The 13,823-nt window shown below is 34.2% G+C and overlaps 2 protein-coding genes across 2 annotated transcripts; one reads left to right on the plus strand and one right to left on the minus strand.

The window, feature by feature from the left end:
- Positions 1-1,731: 1,731 nt before the first annotated feature.
- ccl20l (C-C motif chemokine 20-like) lies at positions 1,732-4,039 on the plus strand. The gene is made up of 4 exons (XM_058793831.1): positions 1,732-1,894; positions 2,027-2,144; positions 3,620-3,697; positions 3,900-4,039. Exons 1-4 carry the CDS (start codon positions 1,813-1,815, stop codon positions 3,985-3,987), a joined length of 366 nt encoding a protein of 121 aa, XP_058649814.1. The 5' UTR covers positions 1,732-1,812; the 3' UTR covers positions 3,988-4,039.
- On the minus strand, positions 3,828-7,695 carry si:ch211-122l24.6 (uncharacterized protein LOC557261 homolog). Its single transcript, XM_058793803.1, has 5 exons — positions 7,443-7,695; positions 7,031-7,138; positions 6,536-6,677; positions 6,178-6,292; positions 3,828-4,465 (listed from the first exon to the last, which is right to left on the minus strand). The coding sequence occupies exons 1-5, from the start codon at positions 7,516-7,518 to the stop codon at positions 4,328-4,330; spliced, it is 579 nt and encodes a 192-aa protein (XP_058649786.1). The 5' UTR covers positions 7,519-7,695; the 3' UTR covers positions 3,828-4,327.
- Between the last annotated feature and the right edge of the window lie 6,128 nt (positions 7,696-13,823).

Genomic DNA, 13,823 nt, shown 5'->3' on the forward strand with positions numbered 1-13,823 from the left:
ACTTACCATCCATCCATCCATCCATCCATCCATCCATCTGTATGTTTGTCTGTCTACCCATCTACTTATATAACCATTTAGCTGCCCAGCTTCCTGTATAACCGTTTATCTACCCACCTACCTAACCATTTAACTACCCTACCTATATAACCATTTAGGTACCCAGCTTCCCTTATAACCGTTTATCTACCCACCTACCTAACCATTTATCTATCCTACCTATATAACCATTTATCTACCCATCTATCTACTTACCATCCAATCATCTGTCTGTATGTTTGTCTATTATCTACCCACCTAACTAACCATTTATCTACCCTACCTATATAACCATTTAGCTACCCAGTTACCCATATAACCATTTATCTACCTTCCTACCTAACATTTATCTACCCATCTATCTATCTACCTACCATCCATCCATTTCTGTATGTCTGTCTGTCTACCTAATCATTTATCTACACATATAATAGTTTATCTACCATCTATCTACCTATCACCCATTCATGTCTGTATGTTTGTCTGTCTACCCATCTACCCTCCTACCTAACCATTTATCTTCCCATAATTTATCTACCCATGTCTGTATGCTTGTCTGTCTACCCATCTACCCACCTAACCGTCTATTAACCTATACATCCATTCATTCATGAAAACATCTCACTGTCATGCTGTTGAGAGTACAGTTAGGAAATATATGATAAAATACAGCCAAAAAAAGCCACAGGGTTGCTTGGATATTAAGCCTGGTTGCAATTGCCTGGAAATACAGTATAAATGATTTATTAGTCGACAGAAATAGAACTTGCTCACAACAGACAGCTTGCACCTTGCATGAGATGTTTTCTATATTTACACATTCCATATCTCACGATTTTATCAGATATGCAGCAGATATGTTCAGATACGAACCCCGAGGCAAAATCGCTTGACAAAACCTCTTATCTATTTCACAATTAATAGCATGTTTCACTCAAAGACACACATACTAAGATTTAGATTAACTAAATATATGATCTTTACATTAACTCTCCCCCTTGACGGTTGGATTCCTCTATTGAGATGTTTTCTAGGTCACGGAAGCTGTGCATGTTAATTTGTTCTTTTGCTCAGAGGGGAAAATTGTCATTCTCACCACTAAATGGGTCATGGTAAAGAAGAGGTTTAGCTAATCCTCACGTTGCACAATAAACAACTTCCCCATAAACATATTTGGTAGCTTGAGACAAGGCACAAATAGATGTCAACAATCTCAAATTGTTTAAATCATACCTGTAATCATGTAATACCATCAGATAAAGCAATTAATCTGAAATATCTGAACAAATTATTCAAAATAGATGACAAGTGATGACATGCACCAGCTTATAAATATTAGTCATAAAAGGGACAAAAACATGAATAGCATAGCAAAGAAGCAAAGAATAGAGCTACACTTTGGCATTTTAGTGCTTTTTTTTCATGGACGTCATTCTGGCTGTTGATTTACATCATCAACAACAACGCCAGTTATACTTGAGGCAAAATGTACACAAAAATGTATACAAATACTAGCATGGGAAGTGCGTAATTGCTCGAGATACGAAGAAACCGTCTTAGATCAATCTGCACCACCTCTGTGGTTGGGGCTTGCTATGTAAGCATTGTAATATCGGCAACATCGGTTTTCCTGTCCTCTTTTTCCATGGTTGCTGTCCCCATTATAAAGCCTGCATATGATCTGTGATTCTACAATACACGAGCAACTGATCTTATCGCTCACTAGTATATAAGGCCCTGCACTGCCATAGCAAACATCTCTGACTGACTGAAATGCGCTGCATAATGTCTCTGTTCACCATCACTCTCATCAGCAGCGTTCTTCTGAGCCTGTTTCCTCATACACCAGCAGCATGTAAGAGATCTTACTGTTTTTTGTGTTGTTTTGGTCAATGCTGTGAATTTAGCTGACATTTTTTATGTTGTTTTAATGGGCAATGTGGGTCTATGACTATGATTGTAAGAAAAATGTTCTGTGTGATGTCAGATGGGCCGCTGAACTATGCCTGTTGTGTGAAATACACTCACAATCCTCTGCCCTTTGGTGTGATCAAGGGCTTCGTCGAGCAGAAGTCCATTGAGGTGTGTCGCATAGACGCCATCATGTGAGTCACTGTAATCTGACCGCAGGAATGAGTCAGGGTTCACACATTTACCCACACAATGTGGTTGCACAAAAATAGACACATTTAACCATACATTTAAATATGAGGGCACACAGCCGATACAAAAATCCCACAGTATTGCGTTAATGCTGGGATTTTTGTATCGGCTGTGTGCCCTCATATTTAAATATTTGGTTAAATGTGTCTATTTTTGTACAAATATCTGATACTACATAGAAAAATCTGACTTCATCTAATAATAATTACTATTATAATTTTAAAAATGAAAAAAGTATACTATTAGAACTGTAATGTAAAACGAGGGGGAAATGATTATTACTAGGTCACAAATTTTATACAAATTAATTGGTAACACTTTACAATAAGGCTCATTAGTTAACAACATTAGTAAACATGAACTAAGAATGAACAATACATCTACAACATTTATTAATCTTAATGTTAATTTCAGCATTTACTAATGCATTATTAAAATCATAAGTTGTGTTTGTTAACATTAGTTAATGCACTCTGAACTAACATGAATAAACAATGAACAACTGTATTTTCATTAACATCAACAAAGATTAATAAATAGTGTAATAAATGCATTGTTCATTGTTTTTTCATGTTAGTTAATACATTAACTAATGTTAACAAATGACACCTTATTGTAAAGTGTTACCAATTAATTTGTACATGTATTCAGAGTTTCTTGCTGCTGTTGAAACAAACAATACTTTTTGAATCATTTTCAAATCATGCCGGAGAAAATGATCATCAAGATTTATTCAAACATGTAAAGTTCGTGTGGTTCAGGTATACTGCCATTAAAGCAAATATGGGAAAAACAATACAGAAAAACTCTAAAATTCATGTTCATATAATTTGCAATTAAAAATAAACAAATAATTAAAACCACTAAATAAACATTACACAAATATATAATACACAACTGTTCAAATGGTCCGGGCCGTTAGGTCTCTTGTGTTTTTAAATACAGTAAAAACAGCAACATTGTGAAATATTATTACAATTTAAAATACGTGTTTTCTATTTAAATATATTAATTTATTCTTGTAATGGCAAAGTTGAAATTTCATCAAACATTATTCTAGTTTTCAGTGGTTTTTTTTTGTTTTTTTACAAACATTTTTTTCAGGATTCTTTGCTGAACAGACAGTTCAAAATAAGAGCATTTATTTTTTTATTGCATATTTTTTGATCAATTTAATGCATCCTTGCTGAATAAAAGTATTAATTTCTTCTTTTTAAAAATCTTACTTACCCCATACTTTTGAATGCCAGTGTGTATTATATAATCAGTATTATTAAGATGAATTTAAATCAGACTTTTGGTCCTGACTATATTAATGCCAATGAAGAGACTTACTGTGACATCCAATAATAATTACAATCTTCAGAAGAAAGTTTGTTTTATTCATTGTTTTATTAAAACGATCTTTCTCTTCAAGCTTTCTCACCAAGAACAACAAGAAGGTATGTGCGAGCATTAAGGATCAGTGGGTGAGAGCAGCGCTTGCACGTCTGAGGTAAGAAGAACAAAGAGTGTGACATTTAAAACAAGTCACCTCAAATTTTTTGGCAAACAATGGCGACATTCAAGCTAACATTCGCTATCACAGAGCGCTAAATAATGTGACAAACTGGAATTCTTATTGATTTCTTTTTTTTTTTTTTTTTTTTAATGATGGCCAAAATAACAAATTACTTAAATTTATATTTTCTTTGTAGGTCCAAAATAGAGAAACTGACAATACAGGAAAATAAGCGTCTCACCGCTGCTGGACTGAAACTCACGACAACCACCAAAAGCCCATGAAGCTTCTGCAAATAATGTGGCTTTAAACATTTTTTTTTTTTTTTACATATGAAGGCAGATTCTATTAATTACTGATGATTATACGCATACATCATGCTTTAATTTCTATTCTTACCATATATCCTTAATTAAAAAAAAATAAAAAAAAAAGTTTTATACATAACTATGTTTCTACTTTTATGTATCACATAAAACTATAATTCAGTCTGTAGAGATTTGTCAAACAGCAATAATGAAAATAAAACATTAAAAGTGAAATAAAGTAATTTTCTTTGCATGCTACTTACTGTAAAAGAGGACCTAACAGATAGTTGAAATCTTTACAAACTTTAAACAAACTTTAAAACAAACCATAGCATATCTGTGAAAAGGTGTAAGCTTCTGATAAATCTGAGACTAAATTCATAATCTCATCTCTGTCCTTCTCAATCCCCGGAGGCCTGGGTACAGGTGTCTCAATGTTAATATTGTTCATCAGCTAAAAGAGAGAGACAGTGAGTGAAAATTTATGAAACAAACATCTAGCAAACAACAGCTATATTCTCCTAACTTCTGATTTGCACTTAGTAATTAATAATGAGATAAACTGACTTGGAAGCAGGGCTGGACTGGTAATCGGGCATACCGGGAATTTTCCCGGTGGGCCGACGCACTGAAGGGGCCGAAATAACCTTTTTTTGTTTGTTTTTTTGCCAAGGACCATCACGCAGGGACTACGAGCAGCCAGTGGCCCATTGGTTTGTCTCCTGTATTGACAGCGTAAACCACCCAATCACAATGCGCTACAGACGGAGTCATAAAGTGTTTTGCTCCGCATATAAAGAACGCTTCACCCAAACTTCTTCCTCGTCGGCTTTTCTCACGTTTTCACTGCAGCTTTATCAAGAACAGGCTTGCTCTGCGGTGAGTGATGCGGGCTAAAGAGCCAGGCAGGAGGAGGAGAGGAGAGCAGTTGAATCGGTAAAGTGCTTGATAGGGACTCGCACCGGAGGCAGGCATCTATCCTGTGTGCGCGCGACATTAGTGCAGAATACGCAAACACTTTTTAATAAAACGTAAATTCGTCCACCGCGATTTTTTTGGCCAAGTCATGTCAAGTGTGTTCATAGAGGTTTCCATGGGCCAATGCGAATAAATCTTGATTTAAATTCGAAAAGACACGATATTGTCAAACCTGACGTTTTTTTATTATCCAAAACAACTAGATTAATTCTGTTCTGCTCACCAAGCCTGCATTTATTTTATCCAAAATACAGTAATATTGTGAAATATTTTTACTATTTAAAATAACTGCTTTCTATTTGAATATATTTAAAAATGTAATTTATTCCTGTGATCAAAGATGAATTTTCAGCATCATTACTCCAGTCTTCAGTGTCACATGATCCTTCAGAAATCATGCTAATATGCTGATTTGCTGCTCAAGAAATATTTATTATTATTAATGGATTCTTTGATGAATAGAAAGATCCAAAGATCAGCATTTATCTGAAATAAAAAAGCTTTTGTAACATTATACAATACACCATTCAAAAGATTGGAGTCAGTATAATTTTTTTGTTTTGTTTTTTGGGAAATAAATTATGGAAAGTAATACTTTTATTTAGCAAGGATGCGTTAAATTGATCAAAAATGATGATAAAGACATTTATAATGTTACAAAAGATTTCTATTTCAGATAAATGCTGTTCTTCTGAACTTTCTATTCATCAAAGAAACCTGAAAAAAAATTATACTCAGCTGTTTTCAACATAATAATAATAATAATAATAAATGTATTTTGAGCAGCAAATCAGAATATTTGAATGATTTCTGAACGATTATGTGACTGGAGTAATGATGCTGAAAATTCAGCTTTGATCACAGGAATAAATTACATTTTAAAATATATTCAAATTGAAAACAGTTATTTTAAATAGTAAAAATATTTCACAATATTAGTTTTTGCTGTATTTTGACTTGGTGAGCAGAAGAGACTTCTTTCAAAAAACAAATAATGAAAAATCTCACTGTTCAAAAACTTTTGAATGGTAGTGTATATGATATACTGTATATATGATGGTGGGCCACCAGGACCAAAAAATGCCAGGGCCGATTTTTTGTCCCAGTCCAGCCCTGCTTGGAAGTTAAAGAATTCAGCAAAAATTCATAATGAAAAAAATGTCCTCAAAGGTATTGCTTCAATTATACCTGAAGATACTCCTCAAAGTTGATGGCGTTGTACTGACGAGTGTCTACTGTGTCAAACATCTCTCTGCGCTGCTCAGGAGAAGTGTCATCCTGAAAGACGTCAAGCATCTCATTGCTGTCCCAGAGTTCATGACGGGATGGTAAAGAAAAAAAAACAAAAAGAGAAAGTGAAAGAGATTATTAATATTTACTGTGTTCATTTAATCTGGTCTATTAGTGATTTGTGCTTAATTACATCTGTTGATATTAGAGAGTGCTGCCACATAGAGCTGAAATCACTGCTGTTAGAAATGTATTTGACAAGATACATGTGTAGGTTGACCTTTGAAAAATGCATTGGTGGGAATCTATCACTTACAAGGTAGCGTAGTGAAGAAGATATCCTTGATCGCTGACAAAAACCTCAAACTGATATCTAAGGTTCAAGATGTCTTTAGATGTCCACTGGGGGTATTTCTCCTTCAGCTTTTCAACAACTCCACTCCAGTGACGTCTATATTCTGAAAAACATGTGATTTTCTGAAAGATGTCATCACCATCACCATGTGGATCGACATTATGCAGTTCCTACGATGAACACTTACAGTAGATTAGACATAAAATGCTGCTTGGGCTGCAATTTATAACAGCTTAAAATGTGTTGGGATAACGTAAATATCTAACTTAATTTAACTAAACTTATAATTTTAAGTCAAACACAAACACTTACTTTTTAACTTGAAACTTATTCTAAAGTTCAATTTTAAGTTGTGATGACTAATCACAGAAATCTTTTTTTTTTGTTTTTTTGTTTTTTACAGTGAGGTAAAATTACTAAATGTTTCTTATGTTTCTGAAATGTTGATACTCATACCATAAAACATGGCCATTTCCTTTTTGGAGCGCATATTCTGCCGATGCATGGTTTCACAGAACTTCACATTAATTGAATGGCATTCCACATAAACATCGTCTTTATCAGCTGTAATACACAGATGAACAACATAAACGTATAAGTCATCAAATGTCTTATTACACAGCTTATACAGTACGTTCATTATGATCAATTAGGCCTAACGTTACTTGTGATTTACAAATAAGAAAAACAACACAATAGGGTGAAAAAAACAACAAAAAAAACACCAGCTTGAATGAAAAAGTGAACTAAATATTTACAACCTTAATTAAAAAAAATAATAATTAAAACTAGCTCTGGTCTCCTCAACAGGAGGATGTTGAACTTGAGTACGTTATCAACGGTTAATTCAAAATCTCCAGCCACTGACCCTCTATAAGCGCTGAATCGGAGAGATCGAATATCTCAGGCGGTTTCGCCAGTGGAAATGCAAGAAACGACCCCATTCTCAGCTGTTGTGGTCAGTCTGTCAAAATGTTTGTTGTTTGTTTGATTGATTCAGGGAACCACAGCGAATTAATACGTGAAGGCTACGTCTGAGGAACGCACCTAAAGAGATCGCGTCCAAGTAACTGCGCGCGCACTTCAACCACGTGACCACGTGACGAGAATGAGAAGTTTTAACTGTGCTCTGATGAACTGCAGGCTACATGCAACGCTAAATTAATGAGTGAAGTTAATAACTAATGTCTCATTAACGAAAGTCTCTAGAAATTAAAAGCAAGGCTGTGTGAAATTAGGGCGAATGGAGAAATCAAAAATCTACCACCAGTTTTTTTTTTTTTTTAAATGCTTTCTTAAGTGTTTCAATACACATGTGAATTGAATGGCTAATACTTTCCACCAAACAGATAAACCAAATTAATACACGATTTAGGGTCCCCTTAATATGACACAAAGTAGCTACAAAACCGTGTTATAGCCTATAGCCTAAAGCATGTGACTGAAATGAATGAATGAATGAATGGACATCCATATTAATTAAATGAACAATTAATATAAAACTAATACTGTTATGATGAGTAAATTAAATAACCTACACAGGGCCTAATTTAATACCAGAACTCGATTAGTGCATGAACTGAAACATCAATGACTAAAACCATTTATTAAAGTTACCATTTATCAAATTAAAGTAGCCTAAATTTCCAAAAATGAAACCAAACTATCTTATCACTACCACTCATACTGTCATCTGGCTCACTAATTACCGTAACCTAATTCTCAGGACAGATTCTGGGATCTGCAAAGTAGTGTTTTCCAGGAAAAGCTGGCGTTTTATCTGGCTTTATGGCAGATATGGTGTGTAGGCTACTGATGAAATATCAATTGATTTGGTACGAATAATAGCGGGATTGCCTTATAAATAGCGGAGGTGAGAAAAATCACACGTTCTCATCTGTTCCACTGAAAGGTATATCTGAAGGGAGGGTTTAAACAAGGCCGCTCTGAATTGTTGGGTGTGTTCGACACTTGAAGCGGCGCCGCACAAAATGATCAGCGTATGACATAAAAGTACCGCGAGAGCGATATAAGAGCAGATGCATCCTTAAGCTTTCGAATCGCTCTCGCGGTACTTTGATGTCATACACTGATCATTCTGCGCGGCGCCGCTTCAAGTCGAAACCTGTTGATTATGCCAAAAGTCAGCTGATTGCTAAGCTTGATTCACGTGACCTGAACCGTTGTTTTAGGCATAAAGTCTGTCATTGAGTTGTGCTGCGTTGACAAGCAACACGGACAAGTAGTTTTACTGAATGTTTTTTTGTTGTTGTTTTTGTATTAAAGGATATTGTAAAATCAGTGTTAAAGAACAGTGAAAGATAATTTAAATCTGAAATGTATTTATTTATTTACATTTATTTTCTTTGCATTTTAATTTCGGGACAAATACAGCACCAGTTTTTTGATAGGGTTCATATATTTGTAAGTTAGAGAACTTTTGTTTGCCTTTTGTTTTAATATTAGAGATGACTGTAAAAAAATAAATAAATAAAATAAAATGTGACGTGTCTAATCATGTCTGATCATTTATATTGGATATTTGTCTAGCATTTTACCCAGCAAGTAATGCAGTGAATGCCAATGAAAAGACTTTAGATCATCATCTTTATTTCAGTATAATTCTCCTTTTACAGATTTGTCTCTAAAATGCTCAATTTCATGGCATAAATATAGATTGCAACAGATAGGAACTGGTTTATCAGTTCAGTATAATAAATGGCTTTTCATTTCAAATTATTACAGCTCCAAATTCTTGGAAAACCAAATAAATACGTATTTTAACACATTTTTTATACAATGATAAATTACATTGCAATAAATAAAACTGATAGATACTTTGAAAATGAATCAAATATATTTTTGCAGTCTAAGCAGATGTAGAGTTGTGTGTAGAGGCTGAAGAGAGGTGTAGAGTCAGTGCTGTTCATCTTCATCCCCCATCTGAGAAAAAGAGAACAAATTGGCATTTCCATTATTTCTGATCAGACAGTCTTTATGTTGTCAATTTTGTTTTTAATATTTCATGTCATGTCTCTTGCATCAGTGTATATTCATCAGCGACTTACACTTGAAGTTGAATTTTTTTGAGCTCCTGGATTTTTTGCTTCACCCAGCTCTCCTTCCAATAGCTGCATCTTGGGCCTTCAGTTGTGAAGAAACTGTTTGCCAAGAAAAGTAGAGAGATTTAGAAATGACATAGTTTTGAAAAGGCAGATGCTGTAAAGACAAAACAGACATTAATTGTCTATTGGAGAATAGGCCTACTTACATGACTGCATTAACACAAGGAGGATCACGCTTCTGAAGTTTGAATCCTGTTATAGGTAACGTGATTTCCTGGGTGGAGACGGTTGTGCAGCATTCAATAGGCTTGATTTGTCCATCTAATGAGTAGAGTTTGATTAAATAACTTTCAATAAGTCAGACAGCACAGATAAATTCTGAAGCAAAATATTGAAGATACTTACTCGTCCTCGTGATCATCACTGACATAATGACAGCAATAGCAGCAAGACTCATCATCATCTTCTGGTTGAGCTGCATGTTGTGTTCTTTGCTGAGGTTTTGTGTCTTCAGAATCTTCTGTCAGTGCAAAGTTAAAGATGCTCACTGACACCTCACTCACACCGGCCCTGTTTATATCATCAAAAAGAGGAACTGTCTGTCAGAATTGCATAGGTCTTCATGACGCTTTCTGGAGAAACACTTTCCCTTAGTTATGCTTACTTAGTGGTTTTATTCCGGATATTTGATGGTGCAATTCTTTGCTTTATGAACAGATTAAAGGAAAGTGATGTAGTAAATTTTCACAGAAAAACGAGTTTGAGGATGTCCGTTGGTCATGTGAAAAGCCTGACTTCATTGAGGGCAATGAATCATAGATTTTGCAAGATGATTATTCACTAAATGCAACAAGGAGGAAAGGGTGTAAGTAGCAAACATCTCAGATAAGAACAAATTATGTATCTTCATATCTGTGAACTTAACAAACATCCTTGTATATTTACTGTATAACCCTTTTGTTTTCATATTTCATATGTTTTCATATTTTAAGTCCAAACAATAGGCCTACCTTAATTTTATTGTCTTTCCAAGTCTGAAAATAAAGAAATACACAATACAGCTCCTCAAAGTGGTTTGAATGAAATGTAAATTTCTAAAATGCAGTTTTGCAGATAACTGCCTTTAATAATCCATCTGTTTGCCATTAATTACTGATGAATATTCTCTACCACTCATTTAGAAGCGGTCTTTTTTTAATCATTGTGTTTGTGTACTTCACATAAATACTAATCTGATTATTTTTAATCCTTACCTAACATATAAACTCACAATTACATATATATTTTTTAAATAAATTTCACATTTTTTAATCATATCTCATAACTCCGTTTGAGATTATAAATTGTTAATTATGAAGATAGCAATACAGATAGAAATGAATGACGAAATCTTAGGGCCTTCTTTGTGTCACTTTCAGAGTGCTAACATCACACAAGAATCAAGTCTGAAGTTATCTTCACATTAAAAGGAATGTTAATAATGTTGTAGTTTAGAGCAAAACTATAGCCCATCTGTTGGAGAGTGTTTAATGCATCAAAGATTATGTCCAGCTGCTGGGTCTTTCTGATTCTCATTTTTAGGGGGTCTGGGTACAAGTGTTCTCATTTTAATATCGTTCAACAGCTGTTAGTGAGAAACATCAATGCATAACCTATATTTCCAACTCACTGGTCAAATATCAATTATATGCAGTTAATTTAGTAAGTCAGTAAGAAATAAATGGCTTTAAGATATTTATGTATCAGTTCATTAGCGTAGAGGTGACTTTCAGGTTTGTGTTGTTATTATAATCTGAAGATACTCCTGAAAGTTGCTAGCATACCAGTGAGTGTCACTGTCAAACATGCTCTGAGGAGAACCGTTATCCCGACGAGGTTAAGCGACTCATTACTGAGTTTTATAGGAGGACAATTAAAGTGAAAGAGAGACTATTTAAGCTTAATGTATTAAGAGAATTCTAGGCACAAAGCAGATTTTTAGTAACTAGATGAGAAAAACAGCTTGTATTATTAGAGAGTGCTGCCACCTAGAGTTAAAACTGACAAAACACATGAGAAAGCCTTTAACTTTACATGCTCCTCTCCAGTATTGTGTATAATCTGAAGATGTCATCAAAATATCAACCAAAACCTCTGGTTAGCTTCATGTAATACTGAGTCTGTAATGCGCAAATTTTCAACATCAGACTCAACATTGCAAAACCACAAGCAGGGACACATTATCTTATGTGTATTACAAATTTCACTTCAACTTAGTTGACCTTTGTTGAATTTTCTTGCTTGTTGTATTTATTTATTATTTATTTAGCCCATTTGAGGCGATGCAAGTTTGAGTCGAGTTTATCCTGATAACTCATCAATGTAACGACAAGCACAACTTCAGCTTTATTTAGCCCTTTATTTGAACACAATTCGACTTCAGCTTTAAATTTAGATTGTAACAGATAGGAACATATGCGCACATGCAGTACAATAAATGCGTTTTGTTAGTAAAATTCCAAATAAATGTTGATGAATAAATGCGTCAATTCTTTGTACAATTATAAGTTACATCACAATAAATAACATGCAGCACACACAGCATATTTGAAAAAGTTAACCATTTCAGCAGAACCTTTTATGATCAGTGTAAGCATCTTTAGTGTTTTTAAGGGGATGAGGTAGAGACAGTTCTGTTCTTCATCGCCCATCTAAGAAAAAAAGAACAAAAAAGCATGATTATTTTGAAAAATCCATTTTATCCGACAGCCTTTATGTTGCTATTGTTAATAATACTGTTGCATTGTATTTTTTAGGCTTACCCTTGAAGTTTAGTGAACTCCTGGATTTTTTGCTTCACCCAGCGCTGCTTATGGTGGCTGCATTTCGGACCCTCAGATGTGAAGAAACTGTTTGCCAAGAAAGGTAGAGAGATTTAGAAACAACATATTTTTGAAAAAGGATTAATGGCACAAGACAAAACAGATATTATTTATCTAAAAGAGAATACTTACATGAATGCATTAACACAAGGAGGATCACACTTCTGAAGTTTGAATCCTGTTATAGGTAATGTGATTTCCTGGGTGGAGACGGTTCTGCAGCATTCAATAGGCTTGATTTGTCCATCTAATGAACAGAGAAATTTGATTAAATGCTTTTCTGTAAGTCAGACAGCACACAGTAAAATATCATAGATACTTACTCGTCCCCATAATCATCACTGACAGAATGACAGCAATAGCAGCAAGACTCAATATCATCTTCTGGTTGAGCTGCATGTTGTGTTCTTTGCTGAGGTTTTGTGTCTTCAGAATCTTCTGTCAGTGCAAAGTTAAAGATGCTCACTGACACCTCACTCACACCGGCCCTGTTTATATCATCAAAAAGAGGAACTGTCTTGTCAGATTTTACGGTGGAATAGCTTATAAAGTTCATAAACGATTTCTGGAGAATCACCTCCCGCATTTGTGCTAACATTTGCAAAATCAGTGTTAAAGATCAGTGAAGGATCATTTAAATCTGAAATGTATTTATTTATTTACGTTTATTTTCTTTGCATTTTAATTTTGGGACAAATACAGCACCAGTATAGGACATTTCTTGATAGGGTTCATATATTTGTAGGTTAGAGAACAATAGGTGCTTCTGTTGCTTATTGATGAGTTTGCATTGGACATCTGCCTTTTGTTTTAATATTAGAGATGACTGTTAAAATAAATAAATAAATAAATAAATAAAATGTGACGTGTCTAATTCTTATCGATGAATGAAAAATAAATTTGGATTCAGTGAGTTCGAAAAAATGCTGTAGGCTACTTATACCCCATATTAATTCCCCACTATTTCTAAATGGATTTTCTAATCAGATGCTGTATATCTTACTCGCACTATATGGTTAAAGAAAAAAAAAATTGGGGTCTATAAAACTTAATGTCCGTTATGCTCAATAAGGCAATATTTATTTGTTCAAAAATACAATACTGTGAAATTTTAAAGCACTATTTTGTACATTTTAAAATGCTGTTTATTCAGCAAAGCTGATTTTTAGCACCCATTCTAGCCTTCAGTGTTACATGATCCTTCAGAAAGCAGTTTAATATGCTCATTTGGTGCTCAGGAAACACATTTTTTATTGATTTTGAAAACGGCGCTGCTTAACATTATTTTTGTGGAAATTGTCCTACATTTTTTATCTGATGAAT

The sequence above is a fragment of the Onychostoma macrolepis genome, chromosome 02 (genome assembly GCF_012432095.1).
Source record: "Onychostoma macrolepis isolate SWU-2019 chromosome 02, ASM1243209v1, whole genome shotgun sequence".
In the NCBI taxonomy this organism is placed as follows: Eukaryota; Metazoa; Chordata; class Actinopteri; order Cypriniformes; family Cyprinidae; genus Onychostoma; species Onychostoma macrolepis.